Below are 23613 nucleotides of genomic sequence, written 5' to 3'. Positions count from 1 at the left end.
CATTGGATTCCAGTTCTAAACCTCTGTCAAGCTTAGCTTAATTAGGCCTCTTTTGCTTACACGAAAACATGTTATGATGTTCTTATGCTGCATTATAACACCTGTTACTTATTGACCTCGGTCATTATAACTTGTGGCTACATGGCATTAACAATTTAATCAGAAAACTGTACACACACCTGTTTGTTGAAAGTTTATCGTCATCTTACCTCAAAGTAAATTGGTTGATTGTGTATATTAAACTGTTGGTTATCATCTTTTGTGATGTGTCAATTCAGATAATTGTCAGTCTGTGAAAATCTGTCAAACTAGACTAAGCGTTATTTGACCCAAAAAGGTCACATATCAAAGGATCTACCAAGCACCATCAAAAGTTTCTTTTCTAAGAGTTTAATATTCCCCACAATTGTGTGTACTTTCTCTGTTACTGAAAATGTTTGTGAAGCTGTATTCAAATCCTGTTTGTGTTGCTTTAAATATTGTCAAATAAATGGCTTGAAGCTGCATCAATCAATATTTTCATGAGTAATATGTATTTTTGTGCGATACAGAAACATTTCTACCTCTGAATTTTGTAGTTTTCCAACTTTCAGCTCATTCTTGTTGTTTTAGTGTTAAGGCAAATGTAAGTACAACAGAGAAAGTAAAAACTATTTGACTATTTGTCAAGCCTTAAACTTGGTTATTGTTAAAAAAATATGAAAATAATATTTTCATATTTTAGATGTAAGACTAAAGACGAATGGTTACAATTTCCTTTTTTTAATATGATTCGTCTGGCTGCTTTTACATATTTTTTAAATGATGACGTGTTAATTATTTAAATCCCCTTTGAAACAAGGCTCATGTTGCAATGAGGAAATAGTATTTACTTCATATTCTGCCAGGTAACCAATCAGCTTTATTATCCAGGTAATAGAAAATAAGGAAATACTAATATATGTTCTGGAAAATGTATGTTGTTATCATTAATATGGGGTCAAAGATTGAACATGTTTCAGTATTACATTGATCTCACTAAACAGATGTATATGTATTGCACCTTTCAACAACATGGCAATTCAAAAGACTGAAAGGGTGTGAGAAATGAAAGACAACAGGTAACTAAGGGCGACTCAAAATAAAAATGTATAACCAAAATTATATAACATTATTGTCAAAGATGACATGGACGGTATATTTCTCAACCGGCTGCAGAGAGAAAGGCTTGAGATAAAGGAGATGAAGTTGGCCCCCAAAGCACCGGGTACATGTTATCGCTCATGGACGTTTTGGTTAACAGTTTTTACCACAACAGGCACAAACCACATTCCAGCAAATGAGGTTTAATGCAAGGACCCCAGGTTCAAGTTCTTGTGAGGAACTGACGCTTTTCTGCTTGAGAGGAACTTGTTCTTGAATATTTACAAAGATTATGGTTTCAGATTATGATTTCCTGCTCTGTTGCTGTGAAGTTGCAGAGGCACTCTTTTATAAGCAAGGTAAATAAGTTTGCTATTGGAATTTACACTTCTACAATACTAGAAGTGAGTGAGAAATATTTGGAAAAAAAGAAGAAAAGTGTCAGCATGTGACATACACTGTATATATGTAAAGGAGGGGGGAAGGGTGGAAATGTAGGAAGAGAGAAAGGGTTTTTCTAAATCGGGGAGAGATTGTGATGGGCAATCAAGAGCCAAACTACTCAAGTTTAAAAGGTTGAAATAATCTATTATTGGACATAGAAACTTGACTAAAAACTAAAACTACTTAAAATACAATTAAAACAATTTCACAAGCTAAAAGGGCTTAAAAGTTCTTTAAAATCCAGGCACACAATGAGGGGGGAACACTTCTGCACACCGCCCGCTCCTCCAGCTTGGCTCCCACTCTAAAAACAGACAAACAGCAGTCACTTGTCTTTTAAGGACAAATCAGGTCTTTCGTTGGACAGTAGTTACTCACGAAATAAGGGCTCTAAACTCTGCCCTCTTCTGTCCTTGGCTTCACACTCTGGACTGCCGTTTGTCTCTTGATATTTTCTGTCTGCTCGGCTGCGTCTCCTCCTGTCTTCTTCCTTTGTGCTCCTGCTCTCCTGTGTTCTCTGTATAGGTCGGCCATGATTGGCAGGTGCTGCTAATCGTCCCAGTCATCATGGTGGAAGTAGGTTAAATAAATAAATTCATGCTTAAAAGTAAAACCAGATAAATATCAACAGTGCAAATACTTCAGAATAAAAGCACAAAATAAAAAGTATGAAACACACAAAAACCAAGCAATATAATTAAAATACTTCACCATGTGACATACACACCTGGTATTTCCTCACACACAATAAGTAATGCTTATGGGTTTCCATCTGTGGCACCTGTGACATCTTTGGTCAACACTTGATGGCAGACTTTCTTCATTTACTGTCTACCATTACTTCAGAACCCATTGTCATGTACTATTAGGCCTTTTTATTAACATATGCCCAATTGGATATTCCTTACAAAATTGCACTTATAATCAGATGTTGTCCATCCATATGTTGTTACAATCATCACCGGTGCTATGCTTACAGTATATGACTGGCCACTGGTTCATTAATGTATAGGTTATTTAAAATATGCACATTAAGCTTCAGTAATAACACCAGGAGAGACCATGAGAAAAGAAAGAGACAAATATTTTTTCTCGAGGTATCCTTAACAATGTGTTAATGTATTTTCCTCTAAAGGCTAATGTAGCAGGTTTCATTTCACCACATATCTATATTTCATAACATAAACATTGTGTTTTCACTCTTTTTACTTCTCATCTGTTAAATCATTTTATCATCATGAGTCTCTTACATGTTTCTGTCTACTGATGATCAAGTTATGTATTTAATTCCCTTATTCAACATGTCTTAACCTGTTAAGCCCGAGAGACCCCGGTACCGGGGCACTGCCACAACATCTTGCAGGAAACAGTGTCTGAGGGCATGTTCATTTAATAAACTATGAATGTTTTATATCCATGTAACGGGAAGACACTCATCTAACTGATCATTTAAATTTGTTTTTCGAAAGAAAACCCACAATGCTAACACTGAGCCTCTGAATTAGCAACGACCGAAAAATGCTAACAGATTACTGCACCGAAAATCACTCACAAAACCTTATTATTTAGTAAAAAATAAAATAAAAAAATAATTTTTGGACGGACACTATCATTTACAGTTTTTTACTATGTAAAAATGCCTTCTTCAATCATTGCTATATTAAATTCATTATGCTGCAAAGTTGACAGGGAATATTTTGTTTTCTTTTTCCTTAATATCTTAATAAACTTAACGAAAAAAGTAAGGAAATCTGTATTTGGTCGATTATTTCTTTGTTGTAGCAATGCTTCTTGGCAATACATCTTATGCCATTGGAAAGACTGTTTATTTACCTTTCAAATGGTGTCACATTTGTGAGGAACAAGCATTTGTGGGATGAGCAGCAGAGCTGAGTATGTGGGTTGCGCCCATGAAAAATGGGACAAATTTCCTCTGCCAATGCCAAGCATTATATATATTATATCGAGTGTTGTGCCTTTCAATTCAAAGCTCCATCTCATTGCAACAACCTGTCAACTTAGATGTCTAACCTCCCTGATAATGCATCAGTGGAAGACACATGGAGCGAGAAATAAAGACGTGGAGAAGGTCCCATTTATTCAAATGTCAAGAAGTGCTACTTTGATACTAGCGAACCTATTTGCATTACAGTATTCAAAACTCACCTGCGTCATCTCAAACTTGCAAAGGTGGCTCGAGTTGTATCACATAGAGATTCACTGGACACTGTCCCTTAACCTGTTACGGACCGCCCCCCCCCCTGGTACCGGGCGGATAAACGCGTCATTTGCAGGAAACAACGTCTAAGGAATCTTAATATTTAATAAACTATGAATGTTTTATATCCATGTAACGGGAAGAAACTCAGCTAACTGATCTTTTTAATTTTTTTTCTCCAAAAAAACCCCACAATGCTAGCACTCAGCCTCTGAATTATCCACGAGCGAAAAAATGTAACCTATCTCTGCACCTAAACTCACTCATAACTCCCTTATTACTTATCCTAGATGCACAGCCAACCCCACGTTTTGCATCTCCTGGAGACACAAAATCTGGGGGTGCCCACCTCAACACTCAGTGATAAACATTTGCGACGCTATAAACGAAAGCGTACATCATAACATGTGGAGCTAGGTAGCTAGAAACGCTAACATGGCTTACTTTGTTCAAAACTGGTCTTCAATGGCATTAAAACGATAAAAAAACGATGCTGCAGTTAATCCAGGGGTTAATCCAATGTGTCTGTGTCCTCTTTGAAATGATTTCTGATAATCCATAAGCAATAAAACTGCTTTTTCGTTTCCAAATGTCAGAGCGAGAGATCGGTCCACCCTGCTGCAAAATTACATGCGCGAAGTAGAGATGGGCGAGTCCTGATTCATCCGGATCATTAACCCGGATCCTAGAAATGAGCTGGTCGTGACGAGTCTCCCCTCTCCATTAACCCGAGTCCTTTGAGTCCCACACTTGGTGTGACGTACAAATTAAAACTATAAATTGCGTCACTCGCTACTCTCTTTATAACATGTAAAATCACATTACAACGTACCCCAGTCCATCTGCCCACCCTTTAGCAAGTAGGATAGCTGCCAGAAGTGATCGTTTGGCTCAGGGGAGGGGACACGGATCAGTGAAACTTCCTGCAGACTCGTGGGGACTCAGAGGAGCCGACGGCTCCTAACCGTAATAGCATAGCAGATCCAGAGATCCATACTCGTCATGTGCACGAGCATAGCCCCTCCTCCAGCACCCGGCTCCCGCGGCTATATTATGCACGAGTCAACAGCAGACTCGCAGATTCGCAGATTCGCAGATTCGCAAATCCTGACTCACTGTGCAAAACATAGCAGACTCGTGCGGACTCAGAGCCGTAACTGTATAGCAGCAGATCCAGAGATCCAGCAGACTCGTCGTCATGCACGAGTCAACAGCAGACTCAGATTCGCTAAATCGCAAAATGACCTTTTTTTTGTGATCAATATGTTTTATTAAGGCAAAAGACACCACTTTACACACATTTAACACATACAAACACCAGTATTGCAATGATTACGCAGTCCATGAGAAAATATGGGGGGCATATGATTAGATATAATTATATGTTTAATAATAATAATTGTATAATTAAGACATTTTATATATTCTAACTGTTTTGCAATTTTCTATCATTTGTCATTGTTGCACAACATGACAATTTTGTTAGAAGTCTACACTGAAACTTCATTTAGAGCCGGAAACATAATGGACTTAATCAAAATCGCGGGATCCGTGAATCCAGGTCAATGATCGAGAGAGACCAGTAGCCTACGAGTTAGTCAGCGGAAATTCACAGACTCAGATTCGCAAATCCTGACTCACTGTGCAAAACACAGCAGACTCGTGCGGACTCAGAGCCGTAGCCATATAGCAGCAGATCCAGAGATCCAGCAGACTCGTCCTCATGCACGAGTCAACAGCAGACTCAGATTTGCCAAATCGCAAAATAACCCTTTTTTTTGTGATCAACATTTTTTATTAAAGCAAAATACACTGTGTAGCGGAGGTTAATATAACGTCAGTTTAATATGCTCGTGAAATGCAACAACTTTTCGGTTTCACCGATAGGATTTCTACGGTCTTGGTGATGCTGACTCATATGACTCAAATGACTCGTATGATCCGGATCTCTTCAATGACTGACTCAGAAGACCCTGAGTCCGTAAAAGGATCCGGATTTGCCATCTCTAGCGCGAAGCCTCCACCTCTTCTCTTCACAACGTGTGTGTGTGGGGGACTCCCCCTTCGATTCTATTGGCTCTAACGGTCAGAAAGAGGTGTCAACCATCCAAATCGACCAAGGGGGCCCAGAGATATGGAAAAAAAAACATTTTCACCCAAATCACCTCAGAGGTGGGGTGGTTTTGGCTAAACCTCTCTAAAAAGGTCAAATGTCACTTGTTTTGCATCAATCTTGATACAGGGTACTTATTATATGTTGTACTTTGGATTGCTAAAGCTTTTAGTCACTAACCCATCATCCAAGGGTAGTTTTCACTATCTGTAAACAATAATATTTGGACGGACACTATAATTTACAGTTTTTTACTATGTAAAATCTGAATTTTCTTTAAAATAAAAAACATCTATATTGATTCTGACACTTCTACATCCAACTCACAGATGTAGCCTTGCTTTGATAAAAGAAATTATTCATATAACCCTTTTAGAAGTTAAGTTGTAGTCATTTGTTTTGGGCATGTCATTTTCGAGCCTGAAACATGAAAAACAGGCTTGGTGCTTAACAGGTTAAAGGATCTTGGCACATAAAGAAATACAACATTAAACATAAGGCCCAAAGAAAGAAGTAGCGTCTGTGTATTGTAAATGTATATCCATTTATAAGTGCAGCATATATGTTAATAATGTTCCTAATTGTAAATACCTTTTTGACATAGGCTTCTGTAGTAATGATAGACAGTAAATGAACACACAAGTGTAACGTTTCTGACTTGAGAATAACTGAATGTAATTATCAGTAACATAAGTTTAATATGATACGGTTATCACAAGTCATCTCCTTAATGTAACAACTTGTTATAATAACCAGGCTCAAATATGTAACAGATATCCAATATAACATGTTTTCATGTAAGCAAAAAACGTTTCTACTCTACTAAGGTTGACAGGGTGCAACTGACCGGTTTGGCAATTGGTTGGTGTACTTCTCATAATGAACGGGAAGGCATTGGTTTTCCACAACATCACAAGCCAAAACCACAAATTGTATGGCATGATCTACATTTGTAACCCTGTTATTTTGATCCAATTTGACATGAAATACCGGAAATGTTCTGTGACTGATACATAAGTTAGCTCGGTATCTACTACTTTTTAACGGTTGTCCTTTGCCATTACAGATGTCCGTGACTCTTTCGTCATCCCCGCTCGTGAAGAAGGACTGCAGAGGTCTGTCGGTGAGTCCATGGTTCCTGATGTATCTGCACAACGAGATCATTGCAAAGTAAATGCCGTGGACAAAGTACAACACAAGGCATGTTCATAAAGCAGTTGTGTTATAAAACAATTCACTCACTTTACATGATGAATCTTGATCTTATTAAAAACCATATTAAATTAACACACTGACTTGAACTCACATAAGTCATAAGACCTAACTCACCTTTCCCATTCATTGTAGTTCATGTAGTCAAATTCATCCCGAAGGATGTGTTTTCTAGAAAAGCTGTTGTACGCATTGTTATTCCTTCTCGTCCGGCAAGGTGGATTGTTTGCATGAACAAAGGCAAAAGCCATCGTGAGGAGGCTCAGGGCAGTGGTGATCATGCTTTCTAGAGCGGGAGAAGGAGAATATTTAAGTAAGGAAGTTAGTGTTTGTTAAAAAAACAGAACTCAATTTGTTTAGTCTCCCTCAAAACTGAAATCAAATACCAGGTGTAAGTTGAAATCCAATGTATAATAATTATATATTATGTCAAATAACCATCCTAATGATATATAAGGAATAGGTTCATTATAAGAAGGGTTGAAGATTTTAAAAGGACCCAGTCATGGCCTTTGAAGCTGCACTTCCTTGTTTCACATTGAAAGATAAAGACCCAACAGCAGCAGATTTACTAATCCCTCCGATTCTATATCTATATCTATATTATATTCTATCATGTTTTATTCATGTATTTTATGGCAAACCTCTGACAATATTTAGAAAATAGCCCTATAACCCTTAATGATAATAAATGATCCCTAACCCTATGTCATCTCCCTTTATACCTTAAATCAATCAGAACTAAAGTTTCACTTTACCTTTGTTCTTCATTTCAAGAATCTGGTTTTCACTCTCCTTCAGCCTGTTATCAGTGCCCATCAGCGTGGTTTCAGTGTCATTCAGTCTGGTTTCCATAGCCTTTAGTTTCTCACTTACTTCACAAGCATCGCATGGCTGTGTACCACTGGCATTATCAACTTCCTGGGCCAAAATTAAGCCACTAAACAGCGACACAATCAGCACAATGGTCAATCTCATTTTGTAAGTTGATACAAAGTCGCTCAGTCCCCTGAACTTTAAAGGAGGTGATCCCTCTGGCTGCTTTTATGTTGTTTAAAGTGACCTGTTAATGTTTAACATCAGTTTTGATAAAAGGGTTATTTTGCAATAAGAAAATAGTATTGACCGCATTTTCTGGCAATCCGTTAATCATTGACAGCCGAGAGAAATGTTAACAAAAACACTCTAAGTGGATTATGGTCAGGCACATAAACAGAACACAGACTACAGATATGACAAATGACATGCAGCACAAAAAACATAAAACATTGTGTCTGCATCTAAATAAATCATATCCCTATTCTCTCCTTTCTGGAACTTATTTGGACCAAAAAACACTAAAGGTGTCATTGATTCCCCAAACGTTTGTATTTGCTCTTAAGTTCACAAGCAACTAGTCCTGTGTCTGTCTACAGATGCATGGACCCTGTATTTGCCCAGTTATCTGCCCCATCATGCAATGTGCTGTGGTCAAAGGTCGGCACAATATGCTGATTTCTCTCAAGGAGAGTTAGTTTTACGTGGTTATGTAATTTGCAACATATTACAAGTGCATTGATACCTGTGGAAATATTAGTGCTGACACAGCTTTGAGACATAACTTCTATACTTAGACTACAAAACCAGTGTAATTCTTCATCTGGGCAATACTCTGCATTATTCTACAACTGTACAGTGCAAAGTACAGATTAGTCTGAAGGGAATGACCTTGGTTTGCAGGTAGGCGACTTGGCCTACCTTTACAAACAAAAAAAAGTTAGTCTCTCCTAACTTTAAAAGCTCAAAAACCATAATGGGAGTCAGAATTTATTTAATTTACATTTTATGGATAATAATAATTAATTGTATTTATAAGCGCTCTTTTCATTTGCGTGAACAAAACTCAAAGTGCTATACTGTATTTAAATGGATAATATTGAAATACTTAATACCTATATATTCTAAGGAGGCCCAGATCCCCAACATAAATGCAGTGTTTGCTCTCTTTAGGATAAGATCAAGCGTGATGATGAACCTCTTTGTAAGCTATGAGAATCATTTCTATCCAGTTGGGTTGACTTTTGCCTTTTGTTGCCGTACTGAATAAAATCAAACTGTTAACTGTCCATTTTTAACAGTTGCTTTAGATATCCTGGGTAAAAGATGACAAGTCACTGTGAACTTTGCAGCATAAAGAACTTAAAAAAGCATTCACTAAAGAAGGCATTTTCAGACTCTTTATTGTTTGAGCAACAGCTTTGTGTTTCATTACATTTGAACATTTCATGTTAATAGATGTTTGGAGAGCTCAGACTTTCTGACAACAGACAGAAACCACATTCCAGCAAAGGAAGAAGGAACTCTTAATCGTCCCACAGAGGGGACATTTACCATCATTTGACCCCCCCTAGTGTTAGGAGCAGTGGGCTGCCTTATGCACGGCGCCCGGGGAGCAGTGTAGGGAACGGTGCCTTGCTCAGGGACACCTCTGTAGCACTTGGTCTTTCAGGGACTTGAACCTGACCTTTCGGGTCCCAAAACACGGACTTCTCCACCACCGCCCCAAGATAAAGTTGATGCAAGGACACAGGGTTCATTTTCTTGTGAAAGCTGACGATTACTGCCTGAGAGAAACTTGTTCGAGAACATTATTGAGTAAGACTGTTGTTTTGGAGCTGTTCACTGTCCCTTAGACCAAATATGGTATTCTTAGTCAAGTTGTCTGGACCCCCCTCAACCACAATGCTGACTTCTGACAGGGAAGTTGATGGTTGTATCAATAATAAAGATCAACCATGTCAGGATGATAGGCAGATTGTGGTCCAATGAAAGGCTGCAAAACAGCAACATGACCAAACACAAGCCAAGATTCTGCAACGTGGGGTTGCCCAACGATGAGTGTTGTTTTGTCCGTCTAGACCAAATATTGTCTTCTTAGTCAAGTTGTCTGGACCCCCCTCAACCCCAATGCTGATTCTGACAGGGAAGGTGATGGTATTATTAATAAGGAAAATCACACTTGTGAGCATAGCAGGCAGATTGTGGGCCAATTACAGACTGACCATAAACAAGTCAAGATGTATCTTTAAGATCTCTCCTACGAGCTCAACAGTTAATCTGTAACATCAACTGCTCTCCAGACAACTTCTGCAAAAGCTGACGGTTTATGATAGCGAAAAACGTTACGAAACCCCACTTTACAGCTGTCATTCTGCAAGATGGGGTTGCAAAACAAAATGCAGATATAACTTAGTACATGTATTCTATCTAGACAAGTAATACATATCCAAAAAAAGTAGTAATTCCTGCTGGGTATTTTTTTTTGTACAGATCCAACAAAAAAATGTATGTATTATTTTACAAGACTGTCCTTCCCGGGAAACTTCAGGGTTGTTCCCCATTATTGTGACGACTGGGAGCAATTGCCTCCCAATGGAGTTTGAATATCCTGGGGTCATGATGAGGGTAGTTGGATTGCGAAATCGACAGGTGAATTGGTTTGGCTTCTGTAGTGGTGGGAGCGTTGCACTGAACAGTTGTGGGGTATATAATTGATTTTAAATGGATGTTGAAGCCTCCTGCAGGGAAACACCCTGAAATAACCCCTTTAATAAAGTATTTTTAAACATCATCCGAGGCGTGTCCCATGTCTCACCTGCACCACCTCTCTAGACCTCGGCCTGGGTTTTAAACACTTTTAGGGACACTTGGTTGACTTTATTTTAAAAATATTTTCCCTCCCCGTGTGCCTACACGTGTGTATTTTATATTTTATATTTTATATTCTACATTTGACATTTACATATTGTTTTATATCTTGCATATTTTAACATTTGGGTTGATGTGATTTTTATTACCAGCACTGACTTTTAAAATAACTTATTTTACTAAGCACTTTTATGTATTTATTTATCATTTATTTGTTCAAACTCATTTTACCTGCATGCCGATTTAAAAAAAAGTCAACCTCGGTACTTTTAGCCAGATGTTTTTAAGCCACTTACCAGGTCTTTTACCAGATGTTGTGGGACACAGCCTCGGACACCCCACCGGGGGAGCAGGAGTACAGGTTTTAACCCCGCTGCATACGCTCTGTGCTTCAGCCGCTGCTCTCTTCTATCCCTTTTATTGCATTTTCTTTATTTCATTAAAAAAAAATAACACAGACCAAACAGGGCTTTTATAAACTTTTATTGGTTTTATTACAGGAGTTTTTAAATAGGTTTAAATACGGAGCGCCGCACGTTCCCCAAAACCCTAACCCTTCCAACCATTAACAACAGTCATGGTCTTTTGGTCGTGACGGGCTCACCTCAAAGGGGCTTAGACCTCAGGAAGGAGCTCAGAGAAGACGCTCTGGCACGTCCTATCCAAGCTCAGACTACAAAAATGTAATGTGTCAATGAGCTTGGGAACACCTCGGTATTCCTCTGTAAATCTTGCTGGGGAAAGGGCCTGTTTTTCTTACCATTTGAACTACGTGACAAGGGGAGGCATAAGAGGAACCCAGTATTAGTGCTTTCACTAGAACAAAGTGACTCAGCTTGTTTGAGAAGATGAAGATCAAGGCTACTTCCTCTTTAGAAACTACTAAAGCAGCTCCATCCAGCTGAGGACTCAATCGTCCAGCTGACTGATCGAAGTGGGACAGATCGCTGCTCGCTCGCCTACAAATACGTAAGTAATAAAAACATATTGAAGAATATATGTTGTGTTTTAATTGATACATTAATACAATTAATACATTATTGTATGTTCATACATTAACATTTTACTTTTATATTTCTCGTTCTCCCGCTCTAGACAAGATGACCATCGCTGTCTTTATCATCTTCATGGCCACTCTTGCCCTTGTTGATGGTTTAACTGCTGAAGAGTGTGACAGACACTTAGATCAGTTCAAGAGATTTCTTTGCAAGCATGTCTTGCAGCGTGCCTTTCCTCGCCCAAACGAGTTGGCTGCCTGGACAACGTGAGTTAAATGGTTAAGTCAATACGCTTATTTAGAAATGCATTTGCATAAGATGGATATTCATAGTAACTGCATTTAAAGGCAGGACTGTTTCATTTAGGTACCACACTACTGATTCAGTTATAAGTGTTGTACTTTATCAATGCCATTTACTTTGCAGTGAAACAATGATCTTGTTTATACAGGTACCTAGATGACTATGGCCTCTGCTACGACAAAAGTAGAACTCCTCAGTCCTTCATGACGAGCCAAAGCTTACGTGATGCGAATTTCTGTGCTGAATGTACAGGGAATCCATGTTACAGTGAGTCAACCGTGACACATTACGTTGTCACAGTCAACTTCGACAACAACCACTGCGATGCTACAAATGTAAGAGAGGTCCGCAAAACGGTGGGTGTGATTTGTGGGCAACCTACGACAACCACATGGCGTCCTTTCCATTTAGGAAAACCCAAGCACAAGTAAGCCAACCTGGACTGGTCCACACTGTCCTTATTATAAGAGTTAAAACGTTTTTAGAGGGGTTAGAAGACATTGGAGTCCAGATCCAAACCTCTGTCAAGCTTAGCTTAATTAGGCATTTGTTGCTTACATGACAACATGTTATGTTGTTCTTCTGCTGCATTATAACACCTGTTACTTATTGACCTCGGTCATTATAATTTATGGCTACATGGGATTAACATGTAGATTCTCGGCTATTTTCAATTTAATCAGAAACTGTACACACACCTGTTTGTTGAAAGTTTATCGTCATCTTACCTCAAAGTAAATTGGTTGATTCTCTAAAGTAAACTGTTGGTTATCATCTTTTGTGACGTGTCAATTCAGATAATTGTCAGTCTGTGAAAACCTGTCAAACTAGACTAAGCATTATTTGACCAAAAAAGGTCACATATCAAAGGATCTACCAAGCACCATAAAAAGTGTCCTTTCTAAGAGTTTAATATTCCCCACAACTGTGTGTACTTTCTCTATTACTGAAAAATTGTGTGAAGCTGTATTCAAATCCTGTTTGTGTTGTTTAAATATTGTCAAATAAATGGCTTGAAGCTGCATCAATCAATATGTTCATGAGTAATATGTACTTTTGTGCGATACAGAAACATTTCTACCTCTGAATTTTGTAGTTTTCCAACTTTCAGCTCATTGTTTTAGTGTTAAGGCAAATGTAAGTACAACAGAGAAAGTAGAAACTATTTGATGAACACTGTCAAGCCTTAAACTTGGTTTATTGTTAAAAAAATATGATAATAATATTTTCATATTTTAGATGTAAGACTAAAGATTAATGGTGACACATTTTTTTTAATATGATTCGTCTGGCTGCTTTTATATGTTTTTAAATGATGATGTGTTAATTATTTAAATCCCCTTTGAAACAAGGCTCATGTTGCAATGAGGAAACAGTATTTACTTCATATTCTGCCAGGTAACCAATCAGCTTTATTATCCAGGTAATAGAAAATAAGGAAATACTAATATATGTTCTGGAAAATGTATGTTATTATCATTAATATGGGGTCAAAGATTGAAAATGTTTCAGTATTACATTGATCTCACTAAACAGATGTATATGTATTGCACCTTTCAACAACATGGCAATTCAAAAGACTGAAAGGGTGTGAGAAATGAAAGACAACAGGTAACTAAGGGCGACTCAAAAGGAAAATGTATAACCAAAATCATTTAACATTATTCTCCTTATCATCAAAATGGATGCCAAATGTGACAGAAGTGTCAATATTAAATCAAAGATGACATGGACGGTATATTTCTCAACCGGCTGCAGAGAGAAAGGCTAAAGGTGAAGAAGATGAAGTTGGCCCCCAAAGCACCGGGGACATGTCAAGTCAAAGTCAAAGCCAGCTTTATTGTCAAGAATTCTACATGTTGTACATCCAGAAATCTCGAAATATCGTTTCCCGCAGTCCTACAGTGTGACTTATATACATCAAACAACAAAAGGGCCTAGATAAACATGGTATACATTAAACAAAACAAAGGGCCTAGATAACCGGGGTATACAGTTTAAAATGTTAATAATATAATTTAAGTGTTCAAAGTACAGTTTCAGTGCAGTAGCAGCGGAGATGGGCAGAAAAGTGAGTTAGGGGGTTAGAGTCCAGGACCATTTGGGGCAGGGGAGAAAGGTCGGAGGCAGGGTGGAGAGTTCAGGGGAGAGATGTCAGAGAGGGGGAGAGAGGGAGGGAGGGGAGATAGTTCAGCATCCTGACCGCCTGGTGGAGGAAGCTGTTGCCCAGCCTGGAGGTGCGCGAGCTGAGGCTGAGGAACCTTCTTCCTGAAGGCAGGAGGCTGAAGAGGCTGTTGGAGGGGTGGGTACATGAGCAATGTTATCGCTCATGTACGTTTTGACAGACACAAACCACATTCCAGCAAATAAGGTTTAATGCAAGGACCCCAGGTTCAACTTCTTGTGAGGAACTGACGCTTTTCTGCTTGAGAGGAACTTGTTCTTGAATATTTACAAAGATTATGGTTTCAGATTATGATTTCCTGCTCTGTTGCTGTGAAGTTGCAGAGGCACTCTTTTATAAGCAAGGTAAATAAGTTTGCTATTGGAATTTACACTTCTACAATACTAGAAGTGAGTGAGAAATATTTGGAAAAAAAGAAGAAAAGTGTCAGCATGTGACATACACTGTATATAGGAGGGGGGAAGGGGGGAAATGTAGGAAGAGAGGAAGGGTTCTTCTAAATCGAGGAGAGAGCGTGATGGGCAATCAAGAGCCAAACTACTCAAGTTTAAAAGGTTAAAATAATGTATTATTGGAAATAAAAACTTTACTAAAAACTAAAACTACACAATCAAAACAATTTCACAAGCTAAAAGGGCTTAAAAGTATTTTCTTTAAAATCCAGGCACACGATGAGGGGGGGACACTTCTGCACACCGCCCGCTCCTCCAGCTTGGCTCCCACTCTAAAAACAGACAAACAGCAGTCACTTGTCTTTTAAGGACAAATCAGGTCTTTCGTTGGACAGTAGTTACTCACGAAATAAGGGCTCTAAACTCTGCCCTCTTGATGGCAGACTTTCTTCATTTACTGTCTACCATTACTTCAGAACCCATTGTCATGTACTATTAGGCCTTTTTATTAACATATGCCCAATTGGATATTCCTTACAAAATTGCACTTATAATCAGATGTTGTCCATCCAGATTGTGTTACAATCATCACCGGTACTATGCTTACAGTATATGACTGGCCACTGGTTCATTAATGTATATGTTATTTAAAATCTGCACATTAAGCTTCAGTAATAACACCAGGAGAGACCATGAGAAAAGAAAGAGACAAATATTTTTTCTCGAGGTATCCTTAACAATGTGGTAATGTATTTTCTCTAAAAGCAAATGTAGCAGGTTTCATTTCACCACATATCTATATATAATGTAACATGTATCATTTTATCATCATGAGTCTATTAAATGTTTCTGTCTACTGATTATCAAGTTATGTATTTAATTCCCTTATTCAACATGTCTTAAGGTATAAAGTGAGATGACATAGGGTTAGGGATCATTTATTATTATTAAGGGTTAAAGGGCTATTTACTAGATATTTTCAGAGGTTTGCCAAAAAATACATGAATAAAACATGACTGATGTTGTATTTCTTTATCTACCAAGATCCTTTAAGGGACAGAGTCCAGTGAATCTCTATCTGATACAACTCGAGCCACCTTTGCAAGTTTGAGATGAAGCAGGTGAGTTTTGAATACTGTAATGCAAATAGGTTCGCTAGTATCAAAGTAGCACTTCTTGACATTTGAATAAATGGGAACTTCTCCACGTCTTCATTTCTCGCTCCATGTGTCTTCCATTGATGCATTATCAGGCAGGTTAGACATCTAAGTTGAGAGGTTGTTGCAATGAGATGGAGCTTTGAATTGAAATGCACAACACTCAATATATTAAGATATTCAGGAAACAGAAAACAAGAAATTCACTGTCAACTTTGCAGCATAATGAATTTAATAAAGCAATGATTGAAGAAGACATACTTAGTCTTGATTTTATGATTCTATGAGCAACAGCTATGTGTTTCATTACATTTGAACATTTCATTGTGATAGATATTCAGTTTATAGAGAGCTCAGATCTTTTTCAGCCACCCTCAAGCAGGAATGAAAACAGAGATACAGATTCTCACATTTCAGTGACCAAAAAACCACTGAAGGTTGTATCATAGTCAGTTCCCCAAACATGTTTGTTTGCACCCAGCTGCACATACACCCGGTCTCCTTGAACAAGCTGCAGGAAAACTGTGTTTCCTCCATTATCAGCCCGGTCAGAGGTTGAAGGGAAATCATGTGTCTTTATAATCAATTCATTGTTCTTGTAGAGCCGTAAGATGGTGCCATGGTCCCGTCCAACATGAAAGAAGATGGTAAAGTAATAAACACCTGGAACCGGGGCAACAAAGATACCTGTGGAAACAACAGGGTGTCGCACACCATCAGTGGTCATTCAATGCATTTTAAGACCTCTAAACAGGATGGGAGTAGTTTTACCTGTGGATGGACTGTAGGCGGCTCCAATGTTTGTGATCAAGGTTCTGTAGATTAAAGTTGTGTCTGTGTTGAAGGGTCCAATGGTATTCCCTCCTCCTCCTGTTGCTGCACTGAATATGACCGTCTTATGTTCTATACAAAGACACATCGTAATCTCATCATCATTTAAATTTAGCATTTCAACAATTTTTCATTTGATAATCCCATCACCACACATTATTCTACCGTATGAGGTCTTTAAATCAGAACTAAAGTTTCACGTTACCTTTGTTCTTCAGTTCAAGAATCTGGTTTTCACTCTCCTTCAGTCTGTTTTCAGTGTCCATCAGTCTGGTTACAGTGTCCATCAGTCTGGTTTCACTGTTCACCAGTCTGGTTTCACTGTTCACCAGTCTGGTTTCCATAGCCTTTAGTTTCTCACTTACTTCACAAGCATCACATGACTGTGTACCACTTACATTATCACCTTCCTGGGCCAAAATTAAGCCACTAAACAGCGACACAATCAGCACAATGGTCAATCTCATTTTGTAAGTTGATACAACGTCGCTAAGTCCCCTGAACTTTAAATGGTGTGATCCCTCTGGCTGCTTTTATGTTGTTTATAGGGACCTGTTAATGTTTAACATCAGTTTTGATAAAAGAGTTATTTTGCAATAAGAAAATACTATTGACCGCATTTTCTGGCAAGCCGTTAATCATTGACAGCCGAGAGAAATGTTAACAAAAACAAATGGCTTCAACCCGACTTTCTGACATCCCTTTATCCCTCCCTTCCCTTAACCCTATATCTGCTCATCCACTCTAAGTAGATTATGGTCAGGCACATAAACAGAACACAGACAACAGATATGACTAATGACATGAAGCAAAAAAACATAAAGAATTGTGTCTGCATCTAATTTGTTTTAGATGCAGACACAATATTTTATGTTTTTTTGTGCTGCATATCCCTATTCACTCTTTTCTGGAACTTATGTTTGACCAAAAAACACTAAAGGTGGTGTCATTGATTCCCCAAACGTTTGTATTTGCACTTAAGTTCACCAACAACTAGTCCTGTGTCTGTCTACAGATGCATGAACCCTGTATTTGCCCAGTTATCTGCCCCATCATGCAATGTGCTGTGGTCAAAGGTCGGCACAATATGCTGATTTCTCTCAAGGAGAGTTAGTTTTACGTGGTTATGTCATTTGCAACATATTACAAGTGAATTGATACCTGTGGAAATATTTGTTCTGACACAGCTTTGAGACATAACTTCTATACTGAGACTACATAACCAGTGCAATTCTTCATCTGGGCAATACTCTGCATTATTCTACAACTGTACAGTGCAAAGCACAGATTAGTCTGAAGGGAATGACCTTGGTTTGCAGGTAGGAGACTTGGCCTGCCTTTACAAACAAAAAAAAGTCACTCTCCCCTAACTTTAAAGCTCAAAAACCATAATGGGAGTCAGAATTGATTTACTTTATATTTTGAGGATGTTATTTAAATACTTAATACCTATATATTCTAAGGAGGCCCAGATCCCCAACATAAATGCAGTGTTTGCTCTCTTTAGGATAAGATCAAGCGTGATGATAAACCTCTTTGTAAGCTATGAGAATCATTTCTATCCAGTTGGGTTGACTTTTGCCTTTTGTTGCCGTACTGAATAAAATCAAACTGTTAACTGTCCAGTTTAACAGTTGGGGACATTTACCATCATTTGACCCCCCCTAGTTTTAGGAGCAGTGGGCTGCCTTATGTACGGTGCCCGGGGAGCAGTGTAGGGAACGGTGCCTTGCTCAGGGACACCTCTGTAGCACTTAGTCTTTCAGGGACTTGAACCGGTGACCTTTCGTGTCCCAAAACACGGACTTCTCCACCACTGCCCCAAGATAAAGTTGATGCAAGGACACAGGGTTCATCTTCTTGTGAAAGCTGACGATTACTGCCTGAGAGAAACTTGTTCGAGAACATTATTGAGTAAGACTGTTGTTTTGGAGTTGTTCACTGTTCACTGTTCACTGTCCCTTTAGACCAAATATGGTATTCTTAGTCAAGTTGTCTGGACCCCCCTCAACCACAATGCTGACTTCTGACAGGGAAGTTGATGGTTGTATCAATAATAAAGATCAACCATGTCAGGATGATAGGCAGATTGTGGTCCAATGAAAGGCTGCAAAACAGCAACATGATCAAAAACAAGCCAAGATTCTGCAATGTGGGGTTGCCCAACGATGAGTGTTGTTTTGTCCGTCTAGACCAAATATTGTCTTCTTAGTCAAGTTGTCTGGACCCCCCTCAACCCCAATGCTGATTCTGACAGGGAAGGTGATGGTATTATTAATAAGGAAAATCGCACTTGTGAGCATAGCAGGCAGATTGTGGGCCAATTACAGACTGACCATAAACAAGTCAAGATGTATCTTTAAGATCTCTCCTACGAGCTCAACGGTTAATCTGTAACATCAACTGCTCTCCAGACAACTTCTACAAAAGCTGACGGTTTATGATAGTGAAAAACGTTACGAAACCCCACTTTACAGCTGTCATTCTGCAAGATGGGGTTGCAAAACAAAATGCAGATATAACTTAGTACATGTATTTTATCTAGACAAGTAATACATATCCAAAAAAAGTAGTAATTCCTGCTGGGTATTTTTTTTTCACACAGATCCAACTACAAAATATATTATTTTACAAAACTGTCCTTCCCGGGAAACTTCAGGGTTGTTCCCAATTATTGTGACGACTGGGAGCAATTGCCTCCCCAAATCATGGAGTTTGAATATCCTGGGGTCATGATGAGGATAGTTGCATTGCAAAATCGACAGGTGAATTGGTTTGGCTTCTGTAGTGGTGGGAGCGTTGCACTGAACAGTTTTGGGGAATATAAAGCTAGCTGAGCCAGAAGGCAAAGATTTTAACTTTCCCATTGATCAACCTTCCAAACTCAACCCGGACCCCAACCCTATCCCTTCCAGCCATTAACAACGGTCATGGTATTTTGGTCATGAGGGGCTCACCTCAAAGGGGCTTAGACCTCAGGAATGAGCTAGGAGAAGAAGAAGCCTCAAAGCGGAGGTCGGCCGAACTTTTAAAGATAAATACAACACCATCTCAACCCAGCCTTCCGGTCTGACACTCGTCCCCCCGATCACCACCTATTCCAAGGACCTGGGGCGCCTTTTAGGCGACCTCAGGTCCAACTTTGAGGGGGCGAGGGCGGACAGTGATGCGTTGCGGCAATGTCGGCTGATCTCCGCTTACCGCAGAAATAAAAACTTGAAGGACCTCCTAGTCCACACCAATTTTAACAAGAAAACACCAAACAGGGAGGCGCCTCGAGTCTCTGAGGTTGGTTTCATCCGCCTCCCCCACATTTTTAACCCATTCAGTAGAGCCGGTGCAAACCTTGGACAGGCCCTGACACCTAACACAAAGAATGCAGTGTATGCTGTTAGTTGCAGGGCCTGCCACAGACTCTATGTGGGGGAGACACAAAATGAGATCAGTCTCAGAATCAAACACATTTATAAAATAAATAGCAGTGACGACACAAGCATTTTATATGCACATTTTAAACTCCACGGCGCAGATAAGGTACAATCCTTGGGCCTGGAGAGCAACAGGGACTGCACGGTCCAGAGACAGGCGGGGGAGAGGAGGTGGATTAATCTACTGAAAACAATCGACCCCAACGGTCTAAACGAGAGGTACCGGTGATGGATCCGCCTCCCCTTGTTTTTAACTCGCTTTAACTGATTTTGGTCTCCTAACCTTCCCATTGCATCCCTTATCTCTCCTCTGGGTGGCCTTTTGAACTCCCCTCTCTGCGACACGAGTCAATATCCAGTTGTTTTTTTTGTTGATATTTTATCCATTAATTTTATCAAATATATTATTTTACATTTTTATTTATTTGAATACTAATATTTATCTAATTTTATTTATTTTTTGTTTTATGGAACTATTAATTATTTATGAATTATGTGTTTCATCCGTGCAGGAATAAAGGGACCTTCCTCACCCGGACCCTTTGTCCAGCATGGTTTGCCTTTTTGAATATGTTGTTTTTATTTATATTTATATATTTTGTAAATAGTTTTAATTTTAATTATTCTAATTTTACCACTTGTTTGCATGGCTTGATTTCAAATAACAAAGGGTCCATATGAGGAGGCCATCCCTCCCTCTTCCTGCTTCTTTTAATAAAATGTTTTTGTGTATTGCATTTTATTATTTTATCCTTGTATTCCGCCTTCACTGGATTCCTCAAAACCACCTGCAGAGAGAAGTAATTTTAAATACTTGCGGCCTGTCCTATGTGGAATCTTTTAATTTGTGAACCTGGGTCATGCTGGTTTTAATCACACTTCATTTTATGACAATTCGTTCCTATCTCTTTATTTATTTATTTACTTATTTATTCAATATCAATTTGATTTGTTGTGTGAATTCTTTACAAAACACTTTTTACCTTAAGCACTTTTCTATTAATTTTATCATTTACCTGCATGCTTTTTTAAGATATTGTCTTATGAATGTTTTTACACCATTGCCAGGCCTTTTGAAGGATTCCCTTAGGACGGGTCCTCGTCAGCCACATCCTTTAGGGGTCCCCGGAAGGTTAGGAGATCTCGAGGTCCCGCTGCTCTGCCTCTTCTGTGATCTGGTCCCCTCTTACTTTTTTAATTTATTTTAGTTATTTTTATTCTTAATTTTAACAGGGCTTTTAGAAACATTGCATGTATTTCTCTTGGAGTTTTTTAGAACGTTTTTTAACCATAATATTATCCCCGAGAGCCAGTGCCCCACGCAGCTCTGGAGGAGCGATTCCCTTTTTCCTAACCTCACCCTATCCCTTCCAATCATTAACAACGGTCACAGTCTTTTGGTCGTGACAGGCTCACCTCAAAGGGGCTTAGACATCAGGAAGGAGCTCGGAGAAGAAGCTCTGGCACGTCCTATCCAAGCCAGGACTACAAAATGTAATATCTCAATAAGCTTTGGAACGCCTCGTTATTCCTTTGTAAATCTTGCAAAGAAAGGGCCTGTTTTTCTTTCCATTTTAACTACGTGACAAGGCGAGGGATAAGAGGAACCCAGTATTAGTGTGTCTTTCACTAGAACAAAGTGACTCAGCTTGTTTGAGAAGATGAAGATGAAGGCTACTTCCTCTTTAGAAACTACTAAAGCAGCTCCATCCAGCTGAGGATTCAATCGTCCAGCTGACTGATCGAAGTGGGACAGATCTCTACTCGCTCGCCTACAAACACGTAAGTAATAAAAACATATTGAAGAATATATGTTGTGTTTTATTTGATACATTAATACAATTAATACATTATTGTATGTTCATACATTAACATTTTACTTTTATATTTCTCGTTCTCCCGCTCTAGACAAGATGACCATCGCTGTCTTTATCATCTTCATGGCCACTCTTGCCCTTGTTGATGGTTTGAATCCTGCATCTTGTAGAGACAGTAACGATGTGTTCGTCAAATTTCGATGCAAACACTACATTCAGGGGAGCATTCCTAAAGATGACGCTGCCTGGAAAACGTGAGTTAAATGGTTAAGTCAATACACTTATTTAGAAATGCATTTGCATAAGATGGATATTCATATTAACTGCATTTAAAGGCAGGACTGTTTCATTTAGGTACCACACTACTGATTCAGTTATAAGTGTTGTACTTTATCAATGCCATTTACTTTGCAGTGAAACAATGATCTTGTTTATACAGGTACCTAGAGAGGTATGGCCTCTGCAACAAAGAAAGACCTATTCAGTCCTTCATGACTGTGGATGTCATGAAGGACTGAATAGGTCTTTCTTTGTTGCAAATGTGTTGACATTCTGTGCTTCATGTAAAGGACATGGAAAATGTAGAAGTAAGCCAACCGTGGCCGTACTTTACGAAGTCAAATTGGACGAAGCCACATTGGACGACGAATGCCCGATTAAAAGTGTAGACAAAGAGAAGCAAAAAGAGGTGGTATTGATTTGTAAAATATCTTATGTTTCAAGATCTGAAACCAAATGGCGTCCTGTCCATTTTGGAGAAGAAAACCGCAAGTAAGCCAACCTGGACTGGTCCACACTGTCCTTACTTGAAGAGTTAAAACATTTTTAGAGGCGTTAGAAGACATTGGAGTCCAGATCCAAACCTCTGTCAAGCTTAGCTTAATTAGGCCTTTTTTGCTTACATGACAATATGTTATGTTGTTCTTATGCTGCATTATAACACCGGTTACTTATTGACCTCGGTCATTATAACTTGTGGCTACATGGGATTAACACGTAGATTCTCGGCTATTTTCAATTTAATCAGAAACTGTACACACACCTGTTTGTTGAAAGTTTATCATCATCTTACCTCAAAGTAAATTGGTTGATTGTCTATATTAAACTGTTGGTTATCATTTTTTGTGATGTGCCAATTCAGATAAATGTCAGTCTGTGAAAATCTATCAAACTAGACTAAGCGTTATTTGACCCAAAAAGGTCACATATCAAAGGATCTACCAAGCACCATCAAAGTTTCCTTTCTAAGAATTTAATATTCCCCACAACTGTGTGTACTTTCTCTGTTACTGAAAATGTTTGTGAAGCTGTATTCAAATCCTGTTTGTGTTTCTTAAAATATTGTCAAATAAAGGGCTTGAAGCTGCATCTATCAATACTGTATGTACTTTTGTGCGATACAGAAACATTTCTACCTCTGAATTTTGTAGTTTTCCGACTTTCAGCTAATTTTTAGTGTTAAGGCAAATGTAAGTACAACAGAGAAAGTAGAAACTATTTGATGAACACTGTCAAGCTTTAAACTTGGTTTATTGTTCAAAAAATGCAAAAATAGGAAAATAATATAGTCACCTTTTATATGTAAGATTACAGTTTAAATGGTGATCATTTTTTTTACCAATTATACCCAAAAGTATGATATTGTATTGACTTTTCATCTTAGAAATGTCAGGGTTAGGGTTATGTTTCCCTTCAATTTGTGAGGA

The 23613-nt window shown here is 38.7% G+C and overlaps 2 protein-coding genes and 2 long non-coding RNA genes across 5 annotated transcripts; 2 read left to right on the top strand and 2 right to left on the bottom strand.

Annotated features, from left to right (window-relative positions):
* Nucleotides 1-6424: 6424 nt before the first annotated feature.
* On the bottom strand, nt 6425-8122 carry LOC117498021. Its single transcript, XM_034150068.1, has 3 exons — nt 7868-8122; nt 7227-7395; nt 6425-7044 (listed from the first exon to the last, which is right to left on the bottom strand). Exons 1-3 carry the CDS (start codon nt 8085-8087, stop codon nt 6720-6722), a joined length of 714 nt encoding a protein of 237 aa, XP_034005959.1. The 5' UTR covers nt 8088-8122; the 3' UTR covers nt 6425-6719.
* Nucleotides 8123-11680: 3558 nt separating this feature from the next.
* On the top strand, nt 11681-13129 carry LOC117498029. The gene is made up of 3 exons (XR_004557523.1): nt 11681-11765; nt 11892-12060; nt 12246-13129. It is a non-coding gene; the product is annotated as an uncharacterized LOC117498029 (long non-coding RNA).
* Nucleotides 13130-15691: 2562 nt separating this feature from the next.
* LOC117498022 (complement C1q-like protein 2) lies at nt 15692-17194 on the bottom strand. 2 transcript variants are annotated; one of them, XM_034150070.1, is made up of 4 exons: nt 17054-17178; nt 16868-17020; nt 16603-16734; nt 15692-16518 (listed from the first exon to the last, which is right to left on the bottom strand). In XM_034150070.1, the coding sequence occupies exons 1-4, from the start codon at nt 17127-17129 to the stop codon at nt 16238-16240; spliced, it is 642 nt and encodes a 213-aa protein (XP_034005961.1). In that variant the 5' UTR covers nt 17130-17178; the 3' UTR covers nt 15692-16237. The 2 variants fall into 2 exon arrangements, with proteins under 2 accessions (XP_034005961.1, XP_034005960.1); XM_034150069.1 differs by having other exon boundaries at nt 16868-17194.
* Nucleotides 17195-21787: 4593 nt separating this feature from the next.
* LOC117498027 lies at nt 21788-23285 on the top strand. Its single transcript, XR_004557522.1, has 3 exons — nt 21788-21872; nt 21999-22161; nt 22631-23285. It is a non-coding gene; the product is annotated as an uncharacterized LOC117498027 (long non-coding RNA).
* Nucleotides 23286-23613: the final 328 nt, after the last annotated feature.

Source organism: Trematomus bernacchii, unplaced genomic scaffold, assembly GCF_902827165.1.
Source record: "Trematomus bernacchii unplaced genomic scaffold, fTreBer1.1, whole genome shotgun sequence".
Lineage (NCBI taxonomy): Eukaryota > Metazoa > Chordata > Actinopteri > Perciformes > Nototheniidae > Trematomus > Trematomus bernacchii.
This window is presented reverse-complemented; position numbering and strand designations above follow the sequence as displayed.

Excerpts from the sequence above, each read along its gene's own strand:
- LOC117498022 (XM_034150069.1), bottom strand. The coding sequence starts at position 17,129 with ATGAGATTGACCATTGTGCTGATTGTGTCGCTGTTTAGTGGCTTAATT. Across the intron at positions 16,735-16,867 it reads TCTTGAACTGAAGAACAAAG|AACATAAGACGGTCATATTC; the intron begins GTAACGTGAAAC and ends GTCTTTGTATAG. Across the intron at positions 16,519-16,602 it reads CGCCTACAGTCCATCCACAG|GTATCTTTGTTGCCCCGGTT; the intron begins GTAAAACTACTC and ends TTGTTTCCACAG.
- LOC117498021 (XM_034150068.1), bottom strand. The coding sequence starts at position 8,087 with ATGAGATTGACCATTGTGCTGATTGTGTCGCTGTTTAGTGGCTTAATT. Across the intron at positions 7,396-7,867 it reads TCTTGAAATGAAGAACAAAG|AAAGCATGATCACCACTGCC; the intron begins GTAAAGTGAAAC and ends CTCCCGCTCTAG. Across the intron at positions 7,045-7,226 it reads AACTACAATGAATGGGAAAG|ATACATCAGGAACCATGGAC; the intron begins GTGAGTTAGGTC and ends CTCGTTGTGCAG.